The sequence below is a fragment of the Carassius carassius genome, chromosome 28 (genome assembly GCF_963082965.1).
Source record: "Carassius carassius chromosome 28, fCarCar2.1, whole genome shotgun sequence".
NCBI classification, from domain to species: Eukaryota; Metazoa; Chordata; class Actinopteri; order Cypriniformes; family Cyprinidae; genus Carassius; species Carassius carassius.
This window is the reverse complement of record NC_081782.1, coordinates 19,890,233-19,914,263: the sequence shown is the minus strand read 5'-3', so window position 1 is coordinate 19,914,263 and position 24,031 is coordinate 19,890,233. Positions and strand designations below refer to the sequence as shown.

At 33.2% G+C, this 24,031-nt stretch overlaps 1 protein-coding gene across 1 annotated transcript; it reads left to right on the top strand.

Annotated features, from left to right (window-relative positions):
- The first annotated feature begins 9,917 nt into the window (after positions 1–9,917).
- On the top strand, positions 9,918–22,470 carry tmprss4a (transmembrane serine protease 4a). The gene is made up of 13 exons (XM_059515169.1): positions 9,918–10,261; positions 14,748–14,805; positions 14,926–15,066; positions 16,326–16,478; positions 16,704–16,833; positions 17,690–17,803; positions 18,071–18,114; positions 18,475–18,640; positions 19,994–20,163; positions 20,657–20,752; positions 20,867–21,009; positions 21,095–21,244; positions 22,196–22,470. Exons 1-13 carry the CDS (start codon positions 10,256–10,258, stop codon positions 22,205–22,207), a joined length of 1,383 nt encoding a protein of 460 aa, XP_059371152.1. The 5' UTR covers positions 9,918–10,255; the 3' UTR covers positions 22,208–22,470.
- The last annotated feature ends 1,561 nt before the right edge of the window (positions 22,471–24,031 follow it).

Sequence of the window (24,031 nt, the reverse complement as noted above, 5' to 3'; positions counted from 1 at the left end):
TTGTAGCTTGCCAGCTCAGGAAACAAATAGCCTCTTTAGATGTTTGCATAAGTTGCATGAGTTGAAGAGCTAATGAAGCTCTGTCTGGCTTGCGGTTTAGTGTGCTGTATGATATACTGCAATAAACTGAATCAAATGAAAAACAATGATGATAACCAAAGAACAAAGAGGAAAAGCAACCACAGTGCTTCTATTTTTATAAATTGAATATATATATATATATATATATATATATATATATATATATATATATATATATTCATAATGTGTGTGTGTGTATGAACAAAACAATTTGAGTGGAAAGTTGAATTGAAAAATAAAAATAACAAAAAAAAATAGTAAAGGATAATATTTGAAGAAACACACACACACACACACACACACACACACAGAGAGAGAGAGAGAGAGGATATTATACTAGACTAATAAATCTAATAAATGTTGCTTAACAGGAAATATATTACCCTAGAGGACTACTTTACTTTACTTAGAAACAGTTTGACTTGAGAAGAAGGCTTCGCTGTGTTTTTGTGGTGACACTGAAACAGTGAGACAATTCACAGAATGTCAGAGAATGAGAAAAACAACAAGAGAAGTGATCGCAAAAAGCAATAAAGGTGTGCTGTTTTTCCCCTAGCTGTGGGAAAATGAATCATCAACATCCCTAACAATACTAAAACCTTTACCTCAGAAACGTGATTCACACTTTTCACAGAAATAAAAAAATAATAATAAATTGAAAGACTTCATAATAATATGTAAAATAATCTGTTACAATTCTTGTAGGTATATGTACACTATTTATAGACATCGAGAGAATGTCATATGAGCAGTGATGGCCGTTATTTCTTGTCAACGAGTTTGCTGATTGAAAATGGATGTGAAGTATTCGTATGTCACAAATTCTAATATGTTGAAAAGAGTGTCCCAAAGGAGCGTGGGTGGTCTAAAAGTTCTGGTAAGAATACAATGTATAGATATGTGCATACTCTAATGGCTAATATTTTCCTCAACCCATTGCACTTTGGAAGAGATTTTAGTTTAAAACCATAAACTTTAATAAAATGTGTAATAAAAAAAAAATCTAATGAAAATTACTTGTTTTATCTGACAGCAACCACATTGTGGATTTGTATAAAGACACATTTTACCATTAAAGGCGTAGTTCCCCCAAAATTTAAAATTATGTTATTAATGACTTCTATCATGATATGTGAGTCAAGATTCATATTCCATCACAAACTGTATACAATATGTATGCTTAACTGAAGAGACTCATATTTGAGAGATGTTTAATATAATTTATCTTTCATTTGCATGCTCATAGGGTGTTAAAAAACAAGTAAAGCACACCACATAACAGGTTTTAAAAGAATTACTTATCAGTAATTGGTAGCTATACAATGCTACTTGTTACTGACTGCAGCCATTTTGGTTGTTTTTATGTGACATCACCACAGACAAGTGCAGGAAATCTCTGATTGTATTAAATTCCCAACTTGTGACTAAGAGCTTGACAAAAATGCACACATAGGCTATTTACTAGGCAGAATACACTATTAATCACAGCTATTGCTAATTATGAATGCTGATTGCTAATTGTTAAAATCTAGCATATTAGCTAAACACGTATTATGCAACGTTAAAAGTCGAATGAACACAAAATAACATTGACAAAGACATTGACAATGTATCCCTTAAGTTCTGAACACTGTAAACGTATTTAGTCTGAATATATTTACATTTATTAATTCAGTAGATGCTTTTATCAGCAACTTAAAAAGAAATTTGTCATAACACCATCATAGCAGTTTTTTTTATACATTTATTAAACGTTAAGTCTTCAAGTTAAAAGACTTGTACTGTATTTGTGAGCAGCAATAGCCACATTCTGATAAAAATAGTTTCTTACCCATGATGCCTTTTTTCCTGAGAGCAGCTGTACTTTTTTACAATGTGCTCAAAAGAAAGGTGAGATTTTCTTTTTTACTCAGAAAAACAAGACTTTTTTCTGATACAGTGCTAGCTTTCTGTGTCGCTAATTAGCTTTGTGTATATGCTGACCGGGAAAAGCTGATGTTTTCTAAACTGGTCTGTGTTTATTCTATTTTTTTGACATTTTGTAAAAGGCCCACCCTTTTACAATGACGCTTCATTTTCACCTGACTACTCTCGCTTGTTCTGATTGCTTCCTTAGCTTATTGGCTAGTTTGTTTTCATGATGACGACGTTTCTTTCAGTCATGCCAAGGCTCAGGCTACATTCCCTTTTTCATTTGGAGACAAGTGGTTAGAATGTGTTCGGTTGAAAATAAAACGTTTTCAGGTATGTTCTGTTCTGGTAAATGTGAAGTAAGTATGCCGCAGCATGTCTTCACCACGTCTTCTTATATACACCTACATTTGTCATCTAGTTTAATGTCACCTGTCTGGTTATGAATCAGATGGAATGAGGTTTGCGTTCTCATTCAGTACAGTGCACACTTTGTGGGGGAGGATCGGTTTTACGTAAATATGCATATGGTTCGTACTGCCCTCTGCTGTTCAAGAAATGTTAAATACAGCAGGCCGGTGGGCATTAACCAACAGGTCCATAAACCACAGGCCCTTTGTGGACTTCCTCTCTCGGAATGCAATAAAATACCCTTTAATTCAACAGGGGCTCGCATAAGACAGCACAGGAAACATAAGGAAGGAAATACAAAACCAGAGAGATAAAGTTCAGCCTTGTGAAAGAGAAAGACTTAAATGCCCATGTCAAGTTCAACCCCATGGCTCCAGATGTGAGTTTTCTTTGGTAGTTAGTAATTTAGTTCTGGAACACATTGTTATACTAGTTTAATCACTGTAGATATATTTTCTAGAATTGAAACTACAGGTACCGGATTTTTGGGCTTCAGATGAGAGCAGTATTTGCATTATTTGCATGTGAAACCAATTGAATGTGACATAAGCTCCAGAGTCGAATTTATTTTTATCCTTGTGGGGTAATCTATCTTAAGCATCTTTAAGATTTAGGCCTGGATTATATGTTTATAGTTAATTCATTCATTTAAAAAGTGAAATCCTACTTGCTGGGAATGAGCATTGACCAACAAATGATTTGTAATGACTTTCTAGAAATATACGTGCATACATATTTTTAGATTTTCATTATTTACTCACCACCTTGTTGCTTCAAACTGGTAGTATTTTACTAATAATTATTATTATTTATTTGTGTAACCTAACTTTCTTCAATCTAATGACATGGTATGTAAAGCTTTAAAGGTACAGGTTGCAGGACCTGCCACGAGAGGGCGCACTACCAAAACAATAACAATCGTGTGGTTTGATGATGCAAAGAAGGAGCGTGGAAAGATGGGATTTGTTGTCTTCTACCCAACCACTGATGGCCATCAATCAGACGGAAAGATAAATCATGGATTTAACGGATGCAAAGACGCGATCAGACTATGGATCAGACGCGATGCCCCACGTTTGACGTGTATGCCCCATAATACTAAAAACTTGTTGATCGTTATAATGGCATACGTTTTCTGTAAAGATACGAATCAAAACAACTCATCTGTCGAGTAAAACACAAGCGAGATCAGCATCTATTTCTAGTTGAAGTTTGTCGAAGCTCTCTCCATCTAGAAAATGCAACACCGATATTAATCCTCGCTCTTTCTCTCCTCTTGTCCCAAACTCTTCTTGGTTTGTTTGGTTGGCCCATACGCTTACGTTTACGGGAGCTGTCCTTATCGACAGAACCAGTGGCAGACAGTAAACAGTAATTATGTTTTATAAATAAGTAACACAATCCACCATAAAACATGCAAGAAGAGGTAAATAAGGAACTGCTTGAAGCAAGCTAGTGGTTTGCTGGACGCTAGACACTACTTATGTTATGTGGTTTCTACGTCAGTAAAGGCGGTCACAAAGGGTAACTAACATCATTGACAGGTGACTACACTGCCCCGTGTCACTGTTTAGAATGGGAATTTTCTCATAATTTACAAGTAGTTGAAAACATTATAGATATTGTTAGTAATCAGCTGGACAAAATATATAATACTAGACTAGTGGTTTTTGGATATTTTACTGCAAATATCTTACAAATTGTAAATTTAAATGACAATCTACTAATCTGTACATTTTTTTGTGAAGCTAAAATTAGCCTTCTTTGGCAGCTTCACAAGTGACGTAGCGACGTTGTTGATCCAATTCATGAAACCAGTCTGAATGATTCATTTACAAAGCTGACTGATCTACTTCTAAAATTATAACTCAGCCATGATCACTGGAGGGGCAGATTATCAGGAAATACAATTTTAATGATGTTCATAAGACTTGAAATATGCCACATAAATTAGATAAAGGGATAGTTCACCCAAAAATGAAAATGATATAATTAATTACTCACCCTCATGTCATTCCAAACCCAAAACACCGTCATTCCCCTTCGGTACACAATTGTTTTGCACACAAAAAACTATTCTTGTAGCTTCATAATATTACGGTTGAACCACTGATGTCACATGTATTATTTTAAGAATATCCTTACCCTTCTGGGCCTCGATCGTAGTAGGACCCTTGCTGTCTATGGAGGGTCAGAGAGCTCTCGGATTTCATAAAAAATATCTTAGTTTGTGTTTTGAAGATGCATGAAAGTTTTAATTATCGATTATAGTAAGTAATTAATTATATAATTTTCATTTGTAGATGATGAAAAATTGTCTCATTAAAATATCAAACCACCCTTTCAGCATAATGAGTGATAAAAAAGGATCTGTAGCAAATGCATGTACAGTATGTTTTATCCAGATACCGTAATAGTGTACTGTATATGTTTAAAAGAGATGAGTAGGTCAAATGTAATATGAGTTGGAGGATCAATGAATATTAACTCTTTGTTTAAGAGGAAATGGCTGTCCCCATGTGGGGAATTCCCCATTTGCACCTGTTTCTGTTTATTTCAAAACTGTGTAAAGCTGGTGAAAACAGAGCTGCCGCCCTGCACACAGGCAGCTGCAGAGTTCAGAAGAAGAGCAGAAAGGCAGGTAAACACAGCGCTCACTGCTCGCAGAGTTCTCAGAATGTTTTGAACACGAAGATCAAGGCATCAACCACAACCTGTCACGTGCCTCTCGCTAGGCTCCAGGCCTGAAATATCCTAAAATAACACCTTTGTGGTTCTAGAATAAAATGAGAGCTTTTAAAACTGAGCTCAGGAGCACTTTGTACAAACACTGCGAAGGCTAAATATAAATAAATAAATATTAATATATTCAATACAAAAGTTACTTTATGATTGAATTATCTGATCTTTTTATATAATATAATATAATATAATATAATATAATATAATATAATATAATATAATATAATATAATATAATATAATATAATATAATATAATATAATATAATATAATATAATATGTGACCATGGACCACAAAACCAGTGTTAAGACTTGATTTTTTAGGAAACTGAGATTTATACATCATCGGAAAGTTGATTACATAAGCTTTCCATTGATGTATGGTTTGTTAGGATCCAACAATATTTGTCCGAGATACAACTATTTGAGAATCTGGAATCTGAATACAGAGAAAATCGCCTTTGAAGTTGTCCAAATGAATTCTTAGCAATGCATATTACTAATCAAAAATTAAGTTTGGATATATTTACGGTAGGAAATTTACAAAATATCTTCATGGAACATGATATTTACTTACTAACCTAATAATATAATATAATATAATATAATATAATATAATATAATATAATATAATATAATATAATATAATATAATATAATATAATATAATATAATATAATATAATATAATATAATATAATATAATATAATATAATAATCTTTAAAGCATGTGTTGTATAATAGCTGATGATTTATGAAAACTTATAAAGTGCCTTATAATCTTTTGACTGAAACATTTACTTTAACACTCAGACGTGTCCTTCTCAGGCCAGGATTAAGAATACATGTGGCCCCTGGGGCTTTAGCAAACCCAAGGGCCCCCCTTCATCGTAGCCTATCTTGGTTCCACAATGTTCTCTACAACAGGAATAAATCGTTTATAATTATTATTATTGATTATTATTATTATAAATTGTATTATTATCTGCTAAAATCCAGCCCTTCTGGCCCACACAGTCCCCCATATATGTTTTGCTGGGGTTAGGGAAATTGGAACAAATTATTTATTAATAAAAAACGCACGGAAACATTTGATGTTTTTTAATACTTAATACTTAATATTAATACATTATATTGCAGGCTCTTAATTATTGAATTCCTATATTTCTGCAATTAAAGTTTATTAGAGCTATTAAACAGTCCTTTGTAGTTGTCCTAATGAAAAGCTAATTCTTGCATAATTATCTATAGTATTAGTAAACCTTTATAAAATTGCCTTTATTGAAAATTGAACCAATAGCTATAGGGGATCCTATAACGATTTTTACACTTCAGTTTACATGGTCGGCGCTATTCAATCTGGTTTCCGCTAGCTTTACATCAGAGACTTTACTGTTCAAATATACAGTAAGAGTCATGTGTGGGATTCAAAAGGGCAAGCGCTGCTTATTATCACTAATGAAATAGCGCAGACACTAATATGTGGGGGCATGGTGGGATTTCGGTAAACGGCACACCGGGAAAAAGCTCGGCTGCTCCCTTAGGGCAATCAGTTCTAGGTCTACTTTTCCTTTCCTCCTCAGCCAATCACGTCGGGCTCCCTCAATCTCCGGGCCCTGGGGCTTCAGCTCCACCTAGCCCTTATTACATCATATTTTACTGTGGTTTTTCTGTAATTATTCAGCACATCTATAGACAAATACTTCCTTCAACACTGATTCTGTGTAATATACTGGTAATGGGGTAATCTGAGCCCATTTTCCTCCATATGAGATTTCAGGATTTGAGTTGAGATATCACTACAAGAAAAATAAGAGCACTTCCTTCTATCCTTCCACAGAATGTAACATATACTAATACAAAAAAGATGACATGATATATGGACAATGGAGTTCGTCGGAAAAAGGAAAGACAGAGGCAAGGGTCAGTTATAAAGGGACTTGATTCTGAAATGTATGTTAGTTTTGATACTGGTTTGGCTCGTGAAGACACATCTCCATGAACATAGTGATCTGACTTATCCTGCCGGTCTTCATCAACATCAAATCCTTTTGGAATACAGATCAAAACAGTAAGATCTTGCTTAGTTTTTCCATCGTGCTTATTTATTATTCATTTAAATTTAAAAGACAGAAAAAGTTTTCCAAAAAGAAAACACATATGATATGTAAGACAGCTGATATTGCTTACATGTACTTGTAATTGTTCTATGGGTTGTGATTAATAGCAGCATCATAATTGTTAATTAAGTTGTTTGTTAAAAGTTAATTAAATGACGTTTACTGTAAACTCTGTTTAGTACTACGTGTGTGTATTTGTATCAGGCGGGATGTGAGTAGAGTGTTCCGCTTTACATGGGCTTAACAGGAAGATTACAAATATAATTTAGCAAGAAAAAATATTAAGAAATAATTAATTACCAGATATTCAGGTCCCATCCTTTATTGTTTTATTTTTATTTATTTATTTTAATGTAAACATTATTTTCCATTCCTCTCAATAAAATATTGTTCAGTACATCAATACATACAGTATGTTGTGTTTCAATACATGGCAATGTATAAAGTTTCTTAAGTATAATTATTTATGTAAAATAAATAGTGATTCATAACCTGTTTTAATTTGGTTTTACTGTAATGATGCAGCATCTCTGCAGACAATTCCTTCTTTTTGCATTGGTATTGAACAATATGCCAGTCATGATAATTAGTTTCAGCAGATTTTTCTGCATATCAGATTTCAGGATATTCATGTATTCCTTTCAATCAACTTGACTGGCATTCATTTTAGAACTAGAGCTCTGTTTTAATTTCTATTTTTTTATATATTTAAGCAGTTAAGCAACATTCTTATTCATGTTCTCACTGGCTTTGTTTTTCACGTTCTTGCTCAGTTTTAAAGCAATTTGAAATACAAAAACAAAGTGAGTCATCGAGTAGCATGTACTTCAGTATCTATACATCATAATAGTTGCTGAGCAACTTTGTTACGATAGCAGTCTCAACAACATGTTTAGCGAGGTAAACAGCTCTGGTTTTGGCTAGTCAGTATGAGTTAAACAATCGCTGGAATGCGTTACACACAGTTTCCTAACACAAGACTGAGATGTCGACCAATATCATGGGGTCATACTCATCAAGAAGAGGTCACACTGAGCTGACCCTGTAGAAACATGATCACTTTCCCACTGAGAACTTACACAGAGAATATTTTCTCTACATCTCACTCAATGAGAGACCTCTCTCTCTCTACAAAAATGAAATTAAAGTGATAACAGAGCTCCAGGGTCAAGCGTTCTTTGCTTTGGTTCACTTGATTTTATAAATAGTTTTATGTTTGTTTACCAGATTGATTGACTATTGAAAAGTTTACTGATTTGATTGTTTCTATTTATTTCTCTGAAGTTTAATTCATGATGTACTGTACATATTGAGTTTCTGCCATTATGAGGTCAAATGTAAATGTGAGGCAATTTTTTTAGTCACGTTGAGTAAATTTACTCCTTAAAGGAAATAGTACAAGACTAGTTTTAGGCAGCTTTCATCAGACCTAACAGGATTACATTATCATTCATCTGTGAGGAAATGATGAATCACATGCAAATGAAGTTAATGAATCTAACTGTATCAAATTAAACAAATTAAACGGACTGAAGTGAAGGTAAACCAAACTAAACTGAATCTGACCTAGACCACAAAACCAGTTATAAGTAGGACTAGTGTATTTGTAGCAATAGCCAACAATACATTATATGGGTCAAAATGATTGATTGATATTTTTTATGCCAAAAATCATTAGGATATTAATTAAAGATTGTGTTCCATGAAGATATTATGGTAACTTCCTACCATAAATATATCAAAATGTATTTTTTGATTAGTAATATGCAGTGTTGCTAAGGACTTTGTTTGAACAACTCTAAAGGCTATATATATATATATATATATATATATATATATATATTTGAATGAATATTTCATATTCGAAATTCTTATTCAAAATTCATATTTTAAATAGTTGTTTCTTGGCCAAATATTGTCCTATACTAACAACCATGCATCAGTGGAAAGTTTATTTATTCATAAATCTTATAATGTATATGTATAATCGTATAAATTTAGAAAAAAAAAACACTTTTGACTATCATTTTGTGATCCAGGGTCACCAATGTGGAAATGATTTCACAGTCATAAACTGTAGTATACTGATAGGTAGCATTTTCAGAAGTAAAGTGCAGTGAATCAGTGAAGTAAAGTGAATTTAAGTACATTTAAATAAAGTAACTCCAATCAAATCAAATCTGAAAATAGGTTCACCATCATAAAAAGTATAACACTGACTTCTGAAGGGAACATTTGAAATCTTCTTATTAAAGAAAGAGGTCACTGAGTTATTATACATTCTGACTTGAGCAATGATACAGCAACATGAATGATATGGTCAGTTATTCCATTGTGACAAACCGGTAGATTCCTGATCTACATTAACAGATTTATTTCATGAGCTGTCCTCATTAAAATACTTAAAATACAGCATAATTACAATGATAAACTACTTGTCATAGTCAACGAAACCTGTTTGAAAGGAGATCTGGGAAATTGAGGGCTATTTCCTGTATAAAACCAGCCACAAAAACCGTCCCTGAACCCAGAATAACTTGTAATCCTGCTCAACCAAGCACAAGATTTAGCACCGTCCAAATGAGGAAGTGAGGAAGTGAATGCAGCAGGAGGACTGACGTATCTAGGTGAGATGGGCGGTATCCTCTTACATAGGTGAGGGTTTTGATCGGGGGCTGGGAAACTCCAAACAAATCTCCACTAGACAGAAGCTGGATAGGTGGAACGTTTCAAAAGACAGAGTCTTGCAGCGTAGAGAGTTTGAAACAGCATTAGGGAAGATCGGGTAGCAGTAATTGTTAAGTGAAAGACAAGACGAGAAAGAAGTTACTGACAAAGAAAAATAGAAGCATTGTGTATTAATAAAAGGAAGGTTGCAGAAAGAGGTGTCTTCTTTTGGCATAGAAGTGGCTTCTGTGGTCTCCACTGGTCATACTGCTGAGGTCTGTACGGCCGGCAGATTCCAGGAACGCTCCGACGGCAGTGATAAAACCATGAGGGTGAGTGTGAACATGCTCAAAGAACAAACTGATGTAGGCAGAACAAAGATAAGCAGGACATTTACTTTGCTGATCACTAGACTGACAAGTGTAGATTGTGTTGTTGTGTGATTTTGAGAAGAAAATAAACTTTTGGATGGCATGGTTGGATCTGTCGAGAATTGTGCAATTATTGAACATTTGCTATTATCTTGCACCGGTCTTTATATCATGCCAAACTCATTTGATTTACAATCATATGGACAGCAGATGAATTGCTATTATAAGAAGTTATACAAATCATTGCAAAGCAACTTTACCGAAAATTAAGTTTTTTACAATATTTAGTAGTAGTGTTTATAAAACAGTTGCGTTCCTTGCTACTGTACATCCGTCATGTCATTATCATGTGAAAACGTAAATTATCAGATGCATTTTCATTACTTCTCTCCTGTGGCCCCATGGAATTATAAAGTTTCTGTCTGTTATGCACATTTTAGAAATAGTACACTTTTCGTTACTGTTTTATGAATTTTTACTTTTTTTTTCACATACTGTTTTCATTTATAGCAGGATAGTATATAGTATGCAGACTACCAGTCTGTGTTCGTAATGGGGATTTTTCGGTGACTCCTTCAGGTTACATTGTTAGGCCAGTAGGTGGCAAGTGACTGTTTTCGTTATTCATACAACTAATTGATTAATTCAAGGAACAGAACATGTGAACATTTTACAACTGAGTCATTCACTTAAATAATTCATAAAAAAAGACACCATTAATCATGATGGAACGTGACTATAAATGAGTCATTGAATAATCCACTCAACCTACCGTATTTATTTAAAAACATACTGTACAGTTGAAGCATTCAGGAACGAGACACTTCTAGTGTGTGCTGGTGTTCAGTTTGGAATTGTTTTCATCGGTGGACGTGCAAGTGACGGGTTGTTTCGAAAATGTAAGTCACGCGATCTTAACTTCTTAGAGAAACCCTTTATTTTATGGACAACTATTAACTGGCATTCATATTACTAGCATCTTGGCTGTTTATTAGTTCTTATAAAGCACATATCAATGCCTAATTTGGCATGAATGTAATTAAGATTTAACTCCTTAACAACCACCATACTAACTATTAATCTACAGCAAATTAGAAGTTTACTGAGGCAAAAGCCATTCATAGTTAGTTAATTGTGATAACTGGACTTAAAGTATAAAAATAAATAAATAAACAAAATTTAAATATTTGGAACAGCCCAAGTCATTGTTTTTAGTTCTGTTGAGATGGTTTTGCATTGATAAAGAAGGTTTGGATGCATCTAGCAATAAAAAATAAATAAACAATAATAATAATCCTTGTTATATAGCGCAGGAATAATCACAGCTATAATTTGTGGATGTGATTGGTTAGTTACTCTTTGTGTAGAGTATATTGAGACTACACATAAAACATCCATGTTGGTTCAAAAACACCTACTTTACATTTCAGTCATTTGAATGGGCCTGGTTCCTGTTGCAAGGTGCAAGTGAGATTAAAATGCTTGAAGCTTTAACTGCAAAACTGGGAAGTTAATAACAAATGCTTGGCTGCCGTTTGAAAGGAGCTGTTGGGTTGGCATGTGTATCTAATCTGCTTTGGCATGAGTCAGCTTTGATACTTTCTCACCTGAGAAATCTCTTTGGGTTTGTTACTGTAGGTATAGTATTCTTCTAGTCTCCTCAAGGGACCTGAACGATGATTCGTTTTTGCTTGTACAGTAAAATCAGTAACAACACTTGGCATGCCATGGAGTCAATAATTGCTGGTGTATGACTAGATCTCTTTCACAAAGCAATAGTACCAGACCGAGCTGTAAAAAAACAGTATAAGCTAATATCCAGATATTCTGGATGGGACAGACCATGCTAAATGACAAAACGTTTAAGCTATCCATCATTTTCTTGCCTGACATTGTGCTTTTGTGCAACTGTTTGTTGTAATTTAATAGTTTCTAGTAAACTGTCACTCTTCCGAAACAGACATGAGCCTGTTTTACTAGCTTATTCTTTCATTTTCTCCTGTTCTGTCTGGTTTTAGATATGTTGTTGTTGTTGTACCTTTTACATTCAAACTTTCCTTATTGTTTGCATTCTGGTTTCTCTCTGTCCAGATCTCATTATGTGATAATGACCCATTCACACAAAGTTGCACTTTCAGTCTCTGTCTCTCAAAGAGCTTTCAATGGTTTCAGTATTTGTTGAAAGGGGGATTCAAATTCCAATGTCAGCCTTTCAATTTGAATTTTATTTGCATTCTCATCAATATAATACAAAATTTCACCGTACAGTATGATGCTGAAACCAATGCAGACGATAGGTAATTTTCTGTGATAATACAACAAATTACTTTACAAAATTACCATATTGCGCTGTAATGTTGGATAATATTTCAAATAGTTTAATTATGATGATTGCTGATCCCTTTGGCTATGATCTTTGACCTCTAGTGGATGTGTAATGTGTTGAAGTATGTTAATAATATAATTTTATAATCATTTAAGGGTGAATTTAAATACAGTTTTGTGTTTAGTGAACTATGAGTTGTCACCAAGGCATGAACACACAAGATTCAACTGGTTAAAGATAAGAAACATGATTTTAGAAGCTAACTAAATAAATAAATAGATTACAAAAATACATATATATATATATATATATATATATATATATATATATATATATATATATATATATATATATATATATATATATATATATATATATATATATATATGTTTCTTTTCTTTCTCCAAATTACTGATGTATGTTTGTCTTATGTCTGTCTCTCTTATTTAGTTGTGATGTTACAAAATTATATGAATCAAGGGAGTGTTTTGAGGAAATGCCTTTTGGGAAAAGCCATTATCAAATCTCTTTTGATTTTAGAAGGCACATGTATGTTTAAGGTGTGCCATCTCATTGTGGTTGATGAGAAGAAAGAAGAACACACCCAGTCTGTATTGAGAACACTGTGGATGCTGCATGATGAATGCTTTGTGTCAGTACAACTCCATCATTGAAGAAGTCAATCAAGCATCTCGAACTTGTTGTACATGTGAACACATACAAGCACCACAAATTTGGAAGCTGTCCCACCCCATTCTTGACCTCAGTTCATAGGGTTTCTTAGTAAAACTAAAAAAGTGTGGCTAATCACGTTGTGATTCCAATGACTTTGTTTAGATAGGAACAAGTGCCATTAGTTATAGGCTTCTATTAAAATAAACTGGAATTTGGATCATTTGCATTTGGACTAGTTTCTGTTAAACTGTGCCATTATTGACTATTAAAATTGTTAAAATGACATTTAAAAAAAATCCAAAAAAACCCATTTCTATTATTTCTCTCTAAATAATATTTCACAAGGGAATTCTGTTGTTGCCAAATATGTGGAACATATAATATAGTAATAACACAGTAACGGTAGATTAAAGTTATTTCCATTAATTAATTTAAAAGGTAGCTTTAAAAGAATAAACTTACAGTACAGCATATTAAGTACAGCACATTTTTCCTTATTCAAATAAGCCTTGTTTTTCATTCATGTCTTCTCCGACAATGATAAAGGAGGTGTTTATCTGGAGATTCTCATGCTGTTGTTGAGACTGGACGCGTGTTTTGGAACAGTTTGTTCCGACTGTTATTTTACGGGGTGTTTTGAGTGACAGAGGTGTCTGGAATCAGCCGTTACACTGATGCTAAGTGTTAGTCATTGTTTTGACTAGTTGGCTGATGTTGAAGTTTCACCTCGCGCTCTCAGATGTGGCATTTCTGGTTTTTTCAGCCACGATAAAGTACACATTAAAGTAAATAGGAAGAGGTTTTTTAGTAGACGTTAAAGTTCAAAGATATTTTAGTAGTAGTTTTTAAAACTGTTCTCAAAATGTTCTTAAAACAGAAACAACAGTCTATATTAGGGTTGCAATGAGCCATGTCTGATCTGATACAATCAAAATTATATTAGCATCAATACACGAGAGAAATGTGCCTGAGCTGTCAGGAGAGTACTGGTCTCTGAGCATAACAACATTGGGACTAATATAATTTTCCATAACCATCCAGGATCAACAGGTGTAAAATTGAAAGAGATGCAAAAGCCCATTGGATTATATAACCAAGAATCAATATATAATACACATAATATCTATCTATCAAACGTTCTGCCTCATGAACTTCCTGCGGTCTGCTGCTGAAACTCAGAGTGTAATAAATGCAGCTACTGTTTATTTCTTGCTGCAGGTAAACTGCGGCCTACGTGTTTAAGCTGAGTAGGCTGCTTTACAAGGAAGTGTGTGAGATTTCAAGAACAACTGGGAGCAAAAAAAAATTCCATGTGACACACTGAAAGCGTTACAGAAAGCTACAGCTGAGTCATAAAGCTTTGGGGGTTTGTGCGTATGAAAGAAATAAGAAAATAACCTTTCACTTTTCGATTTCCTCTTCTCTCTTCCTTATTCTCATTCCCAGACTGAAGTTCAGGTTCCCGAAGAGAACACCAGACCCTTAAACCCACCACAGCAACAAGGTACAGTGTCTGGGGTTGCTGGTCTCATGTGTCAGCCCAGTACTCGTGATTTAAGTGGGTGTATTACCAGAAAGAAACCACACTGTACCGATTTCGACTGACTTTCGTGTTCTCCTCCAGCGGCTCGGCCCGGAAAACACAGAAAACTCATGACGGCTCCAAAGACTCAGGCGGGGAAAAGGCTGAACAAGAAAAAGATCATCATTACAGTCCTCATAGTGGTGGTCGTCCTGGCCATCGTGGCTGTGGCTGCTTACTTCAGTAAGTTCTAGGTCATTTGAACCCCGTCTGGATTTCATTTGAGCCGAAAATGATGAAGGCTGAGGCTGGTTGTCCTGCTTTCACTCCAGTGAAAATTGCTCAGGGAGGATTATGTCTCACACTCAAAAATGTAATCTAAAAACTTGGCTGCTTTAATTTATCGGGCATTTCTAATGATGCAGTTAAATGAACAAGCGTTATTAGACTGTATTGGCAAATTGTCACACTTAAAATATGTCATTATACATCTTATATATGACAATTTAAAGAGAAAAAACACTTATAGAATGGAAAAATGATTTAACAGTTAAACTATAAAAGCTATCATTCATATATATTAATATGGTAGACTTAAAATAGCATGAACAGATCATAGGATTGAAAACGTAAAATCTCCAATTAATGCATTGTATGAATTGATACAATTTAAAGCATGAAAATGTAAATGTTTAACATTCTAATACTTAAAATGAAAACTTGAACCGTATTTAAAATTTGTGAACATTTCAATTAATACTTTGTACAAATAATAATAATGATAGTATATCACATACATTTATAACATTCCAATACATTTGTAATTAATTAAAGCATCATATATATATATATATATATATATATATATATATATATATATATATATATATATATATATATATATATAACATTTCTTACACATTGCATACATTATTTCCTGTAAATATGAATGCTACAGATTTAAAAGATTTTCAACATGTGTTGAATCAACAAGTTATGAATTAATATATTTTATAACATTTATAATATTTAAAATGTTGACAACATGATCTGACCTGATAAAAAAATAAAATAAAATAAAATAAAATAAAATAAAATAAAATAAAATAAAATAAAATAAAATTAAATTAAATTAAATTAAATTAAATTAAATTAAATTAAATTAAATTAAATTAAATTAAATTAAATTAAATTAAATTAAATTCTTGTGAATACAGTTCAGTTGAGAGGCAGGCCTCTTTAATGTTTGTTTTTAATGTGGGTGAGGGACATTGACCTACTATTTTCTGTTTATGATCTTTCACACATTCACTTTTTACAATAAAAATGAGTCACAAATTGAGTCTTAGTCTTATCTTCTCTTCTCATCAGCAACAGTTATTTAGTCACCCCTCTGACCGTTGTGACTCAAGAAATAAAAACAGACTGATTCATTTAACCTCATTGTTGGTTGCTTTAATAACAAGTGCTGCTTTTACTCTTTTCTCCTCTTCATGAAACAGTCAAGCAGTTGATCGAGAGCAAGTATTATTTTTGCTCCAAGTCAGTGAAGTTCATTCCGCTGGAGAAGGCCTGTGATGGGAAGGAGGACTGCAGCGGAGCCGAGGACGAGGCAGCCTGTGTCACCAAGTTTGGAGCCAACTCCACCTTCCCCCGTAAGACACACAAACACACACTCACACACACACACACCTGCTCACCGACATGTATGCAGTCAGCACTGCTAGAACCTGTGTGTCTGGTTTCAGGAAAAAAAAAACAAGACAGATCCCCCAACCTAACCTAATTTCTGTCTGATAATATGTTAAAAGATATATACATACATACATATATATATAGAGAGAGATTTTAAAACTGTTTCTCTGTCTCTGTCTCTACAGTACGGCTGATGACATCCCGCAATGTGCTGCAGATATTCAGGCCTGATGAGAATAAATGGAAAAGCGTATGTTCAGACAGTTTCACCCAACAACATGCTGAGACAGCGTGCCAGCAGCTGGGCTACTCAGTGTGAGTTTTGGTCCACAAAACACTGGCGTTACACACTTAACAACTTCCTGGTTCAACCAGAAATACTTCAATACCCGAAGTTTGCAACACTATTTGATTTAGAATATTAAATTAGAATAACAAACTTGGATTATTCTATTATCTGAGATACTACTGGGTTTATTAATAGCCTATGTTTATTTATTTTTTGTTCATTTTCTGTTTTCATTGAAATATTGGTTAGTTTTAGTAATTGTGTTGCGTGATTTTACCATATATAATAGTTTTTTGTTTTGTTTCGTTTTTAACACTATATGAATATGAACATATATATAAAAAATAAATTTTATATATATATATATATATATATATATAATGGGAAAAAATGATAAATAATAATAATAATATTAATAATAATAATAACACACACACACACACACATACATATATTTATTTGTTATTATTATTATTTATAAATTTTTCCCATTATATATGTATAATTATTATAATTTTTCCCATTATTTTATATATTCATATTCACATTGTAAAATACTAGTAATAACAATACAATAAATAAGAATAATTATATATACTGTGTGTGTGTGTGTTGATTTTTATTTAATATTTCATTTTTAGTTTTATTTATTTTGTTATGGTTTATAGTGTATAGCTAGTGTCAACTAGCTGACTAAAAGAAGATCAGCTTTTTCATATTTTATTTCATGAGTTGTATGTTTCATAAAAGTTTTAGTTTTAGTTAACTAATATCCATCTTGGAATAAAACCTCCTGTAAACATATTAGAACGCTAAATACGTGTAAGAATACAGCTCATCATTTGATCTCAATGCCATTGTCTTGTGTTTTTCTGTTCTCAGTAAACCCACTTACAGTGGAGTTCAAGTGGGTACATTGCCAACTGATCTGAAGATGTCTTTCTGTACGGTGGGCTCATCTAAACCCCAGACTTTCCAGTCGACCGTATCAGATCTGTGAGTAGATTCATATATTCTGCACATACAGTAGCCTTGAAAGGATTTTCCACTTCTTGAGTTAAACAATTCAGTAAAAGAAGGGCCTTAAATGATAAAGCAGTAGATATGTCGTTTACAATTTAGACAAAAAGAATTGGCTTTTTTCTGGTTGTCAAATTTTAAGTATGAATCACGTTTCCTCATATTTTGGGGGCTGCTGGAGCCATTATTAGTTTTGCCTGTAGGCATTCTGACATTCTCCCATGTTTTCTCTCTCTTTCTCAGTAAAGTATGCAGTAAGGGAGAAGTCGTTACATTAACATGCTCAGGTAAATATGCAGTCATTATCAAACAGCCAATTATCAATAATGGAACACATGGATAATTACAACAAGCACAAAACTAGCAATACATCATCAGAGGTGTGTTCAGTCATTTGAACTGGGCAATTTGACATGCTAACACATGTTTTAAAGAAACAGAACAAGATGAGAACTGCAGACATTTAGCTTCATATTTGGTTAAACTATCCCTTGTGAAGTGCTATGCTAGGAACAACATATATTTTATATTTATACTATGACATATTTGTATTGTTACATTTTATTAGAACATACAACTTTATTCTCTTCTTATGATGACAGGCACGTTTTGTGTGTGATGTATCTTTGGCCGTTTTTATTTTGCAGCGGAGTGTGGGTTGTCCAGAAACCAGGAGCGGATTGTAGGTGGACAGGACGCTATCATTGAGAACTGGCCGTGGCAGGTCAGCCTGCAGAGCATCGGCCAGCACACCTGTGGAGGGTCACTGGTGTCTTCAAACTGGGTCGTGACTGCGGCCCACTGCTTCAACGGGTGCGTGTGTAAAACAGTCTTACAAAGCAAATGCATCTCTTTAACCCTTTAGCTCACACAGGCATTTCATCTACAGTAAATCAATGATTGAATTCAAAATATGAATACTTCAAAAACACAACAATAATAATAATAATAATAATAATAATAATAATAATAATAATAATAATAATAATAATAATAATAATTATTATTATTATTATTATTATTATTATTATAAATAGCAATAATAACAAACAACTATCTAATTAACTAACTAAACAACATCAACATATGTATATGTAGTTTAATTAATATGTATTAATGACTTAAACTAATTATTATTTATATAAATATATATTTTCATATAAGATACACAGTTTTTTTATTGTATAACTATAATATTTCATAATGTAGATAATAATAGTATATACAAATGTGCTAACCATTCATAATATATATATATATATATATATATATATATATATATATATATATATATATATATATATATATATATATATATATATATATATATATATATATATATATATATATATATATATATTTGTTTATTATTATTATTATTATTATTATTATTATTATTATTATTATTATTATTATTATTTAAATTTGGTACACTGAAAATAAGGTGACCTAAAAACAATAACATCTACATTAACTGATTATTTATGCCATATTTTATTATTATCATTAATATTATTTCATATATAATAATCACAGTAATAGGAGCATTATATGTATGGTCTACAACTAATTTGGGTTTATTACATTTAATATCCAATATTATTTAATATTTTGCTGAATACATTTATTTATACCACTAAAAGTACATAAAAAGGGGTAAAACAGATAGAAATAGCTTTAGCACTTAGGTTGCTGCTTTGTGCTGTGTATTTGCATTTGTAGCTCATGAGAACCTTGCAGTTTCATTAAAACCTGGTTCATCAATGTATATCTATATATTTTGTATAGCCTTCATTCAGGTAGTTAACACAACCAATGATCTGCTGTTTTGAAGCCTGCAAACAGTCTCATAAGTGTCTGTTACTTTTGGAAAACATGAGTCATGGAAGTAAACATGTTTTTATCATTAACTTCAAAGATATGTTCATAAACTCCATTCATTTCTGAAAATCATTTATAGCCCTAACAAGTTCACCCAGTTTGAAAACTGTACGCTGTACGTCATTCATCATTCACCGTGCAAAAAAATGTACTCAGAGAACTCAGAACTGAATTGTTTGCATCTTACCTGACGCATATATTTAAGCTTTGTAAACAGAACTAATACAGGGTGTTTCTTAAACGAGTAATGCATTAAGAAGGTCACATTGTCCTTGTCTTCTTCAGGGAGGGTAGGAAGGCTCTGATCCGATGGAAGGTAGTCTCTGGAAACACTTACCTGGGCTCTGCTGGAGCTTCTTCTGTGGACAAGATCATCGTCCACAAAGATTACACGTCAGGACACAACGACTATGACATTGCCATGATACGACTTGAGTCTCCCATCACTGTAGGAGGTACATCACCGCACAGACACACACACACACACACACACACGCACGCACGCACGCACACACACAACCACACACACACACACAACACTCACAGTTTGACTTTCAAAACCTAAAAGTTTGAGTTAATTCGACATAACAGCATTCCATTTAATCTTCCCATCAGTATTTTGAAAGTAATTAAGAAATGTACATGTACAGTACATAAAAGAATATTATTATAATAATACTGTTATTATTATTATTATTATTATTAGCTGTGGTAATATTGACATACTAATAACAACAACAACAACAACAATAATAATAATAATAATAATAATAATAATAATAATAATAATAATAATAATAATAATAATAATAATAATAATAGCATCAGCTATAATTTTAACATCACTACATCCCTTCAATCCTTCAAGGTCAATGTTTTGTGTTTTTCTTTTGTTCATGCCAAATGGGAGTAAAGATCACTATTATTATTATTATTTTTCACATTCAGAATCCCGCAGGCCAGTATGTCTGCCACCTCAAGATCTTGGCCTCAAAGGAGGAGAAAACTTAGTTGTGACCGGCTGGGGACATCTGACAGAAAAAGGTTCCTTGCTTATTTTCCCTCTCTAACAGAACCCTTATTGTTCAAACTCAGTTTACATCAAATACCTCTAAAACCGCCTGCAAACTTAAACATTATCTGGGTGTTTGCCTGCAGGAAATTTGTCTCCAAAGTTACAGAAGGCTCAGATCCCTCTTGTAGACACAGCTCAGTGCTCAAGCCCCATAGTGTACGGTGCTTCTATCACTCCCAGGATGATCTGTGCTGGTTATTTGACGGGAGGAGTGGATGCGTGCCAGGTAGGTCTAATTTTTTTCTGTGTACCATTAGGTAAAACGATTACCATGTTATTAGAACAACATTTGCATGTTTTCTCTTTCTAAGGGCGATAGCGGTGGTCCTTTGGTGTATTCATTCAACCGCTGGATGTTGGTGGGTGTTGTGAGCTGGGGTTTGGGTTGTGCCAGACAAGATCATCCTGGTGTTTACACCAATATGGACCAGATGCTCGACTGGGTCCATTCAGTCATGAAGGTATGAGCACATTGTTCTGGAAAAACTCTAGCTGTGTACGAAATGGCATGTTTGTTCAAAACCTGTTTTTGACAGCTAGAAAAGTTGGTATAAGTATAGTTTGAATAGGTATGGAAGATTGTTTCAGCCACAGAATAAAAATAAATAAATAAAAAGGGTAACTGTGACTTCATGAATTTTCTGAATTCTGAGAAAAGAGAAGTCTGAATTGCAATGTAAAAACTTTAAAATTGCTAAATATAAACTTAAAATCTTCACAGAATTATTTCCCCCCCCTTCAATTCCAAGCAATTCTATGTTCCGTAAAAAAACAATTATCGCAATTGTTTACATTTCAAAATTCTGTTTTTTTTTCTTACAATTGTAAGAATTGCGAAAAAAAAATAATTGAGAAAAAAAAGTCAGTAATGTGCGATATAAATTCACAAATGTGAGAAAGAGTCAGAATTGCGCAAAAAAAGTCGCAATTAACTTTTACATTTTTCATTGTGTGGCAGAACAGAATTGCGAGGTATAAATTCGGAAAAAGTCATAATTCTGGCTTTAATTCACAACTCTAGGTTTATATCTCTCAGTTGTGATGTTTTCTCTGAATTGCACATTTATATCTCGCAATATTGAGTTTGTATCCTGCAATTCAGTCGTTTTTCTCTGAATTGCGAGTCAGAGTTCAGAAAAAGGCAATTATCAAGGCAATTATCTTCCACAATAGAGAGTGGCTAAAAATTTGTGAATACACTACATCTAACATGTTGCATCACTTCACGGCCATTCACAAATCCTCTCCTGGAAGGTTTTTTTTTTTTTTTTTAATTCAATGAATTTAGACATACTGCTCTTTTAACATAATATATAGTATGGAAATAAGCATATTCAGACGCAGCATGTGTCTGTGTACACCTACACTGAAAGTAGAAGAGTGGAATACTAATGGTTGTTTGTTGTCTTCAGGAGTACCAGTGAGTCTGGGATGGAGAGAAAAACAGTAAAATCCACAGCACAGATTCACAGAGATCTTCAGTCCTCAGAAAGAAGATATTCTATTGATTCTCACAAATTTGTGGAAGAATCGCTGTGGGATTTTTGCTCAGGGTCTTAAAGGTGCCATGAGAAAGATTTTGCACACTGAAATATATCATGTATGTACAGTATATAATGAGAACACAAATGCTATCTTTTGTGCATCTTCCACTTTTTTTGGGACAGCAATGCAATCTTAAAGGAACAGTTTGCCCATAAAATGACAATTCTGTCTTTATTTACTCAATGCTCCGAGTCAAGACTTTCTCTCTTCTGGGGAAAACAAAAGAAGATGATTTGTAGAATGTTCAAGCTGCAGAATTCTTAGAAAAAAAAAAAAAGAAAAAAAAGTTCCAAATGGGTTGAAGGGTCAATCAAGTTCCAAAATAGGCACAAATATAACTCAAGACTTCTGATAGACTTCATATGATAGCTTTGTGTCTGGAACACACAACAGTTTAAAGTTTATATCATTCCATTTGCATTTATTGTTTGGAAAAGAGAAGCTTGGACATTCTGCTTCATTTCTTCCTTTGTGAGGATGAATAAATAATAATAATAATAATAATAATAATAATAACTGTCCCTTTAAATCAAAAAGACGTCAAATGGACTTTGAGACAACAGTCACAAGAGGCTGCTGTTTGTTTTTTCTTTCTCTTTTTAATATGTCTGTCTATACTTGTACTGTTGTGAGGTCTGATGTCTTATATTGGGTGCCATGTAGCCAGTGCTCATTTACTAAAATACCATGGTGCCTTTGAAACGCTTTACAAATGGTGCATATAATATTACATATGTAATGATAATTTATGACATAAGATACAGAGGCCAACTCTTTTTATATAGACTGGGATTAAGTGCTCAAAAGAAGGGTGACACCTGTATTTAACTGCTGTGTGTATGTGAACGTCACATTTCCCTTTGTGAGCCAGTATTCAATCTAAATGACTCACAGTCAGACACATCTGGCTTTTAATATTTGTTTAGAAAACATATTTAAACTGCACACAAAGCTAAGATGCGTCATTCAACCTGTATCCATGTCTTGCAACTTGTTTAACTTATGAATGTTGGTTTTTAACTTAGGGTGGATTCAGTTAATTAGGGCTTCGTTGACCGTCATCTCAGTGTCAAAAAAGTCGCCTATTTTATCTGAATTCACCCTACTTGTGAAAGTAAAGGATATTTCTTTGTAAATATTGTACAGATTTGTGTTTGTCATGTCAAATTCATTATATTAAAGTGAAAAGTGGTAAACAGCAAGTTTTGTCAATGACTCCACAACCAGCGGAAAAAAAAAAACACAACTAGTAATATTTTTTTGCAAACCTTTATTCCGCATAGTGATATATTTATTAGTTTATTAGTTTATTCTTTACAATCCAAAGAAATCTACTGAGATGCATAGTTATGACAAGGAAATATGACAGATGTTGGTACAAAGGGAAGTTGTACATACATGTTTTTTAATGTTCTTTTTTATGTATGTGTTTAAAGTGCTCAGTCAGAGCCAGTGATCACAAAACTAGTATTCAAATGCTGTCCATCCAGACCTTTTTTGCCTATTATTTAGCCGGTTCCTTTAGAAATGTACAGAAGAGGGAGTTCAAATGAAAGGAGCGTTCTCCTGGGTGCACTGATGGGAGGTACAGAAGGGCTTGTGTTTAAGTAGATTAGATAGTTGTATATTTAGGCTGTTTTCTTGGTTTACGTATAGGAATAAAATCTCTTAAATTTGTCTAGACTATGTGGTGCACAAATAAC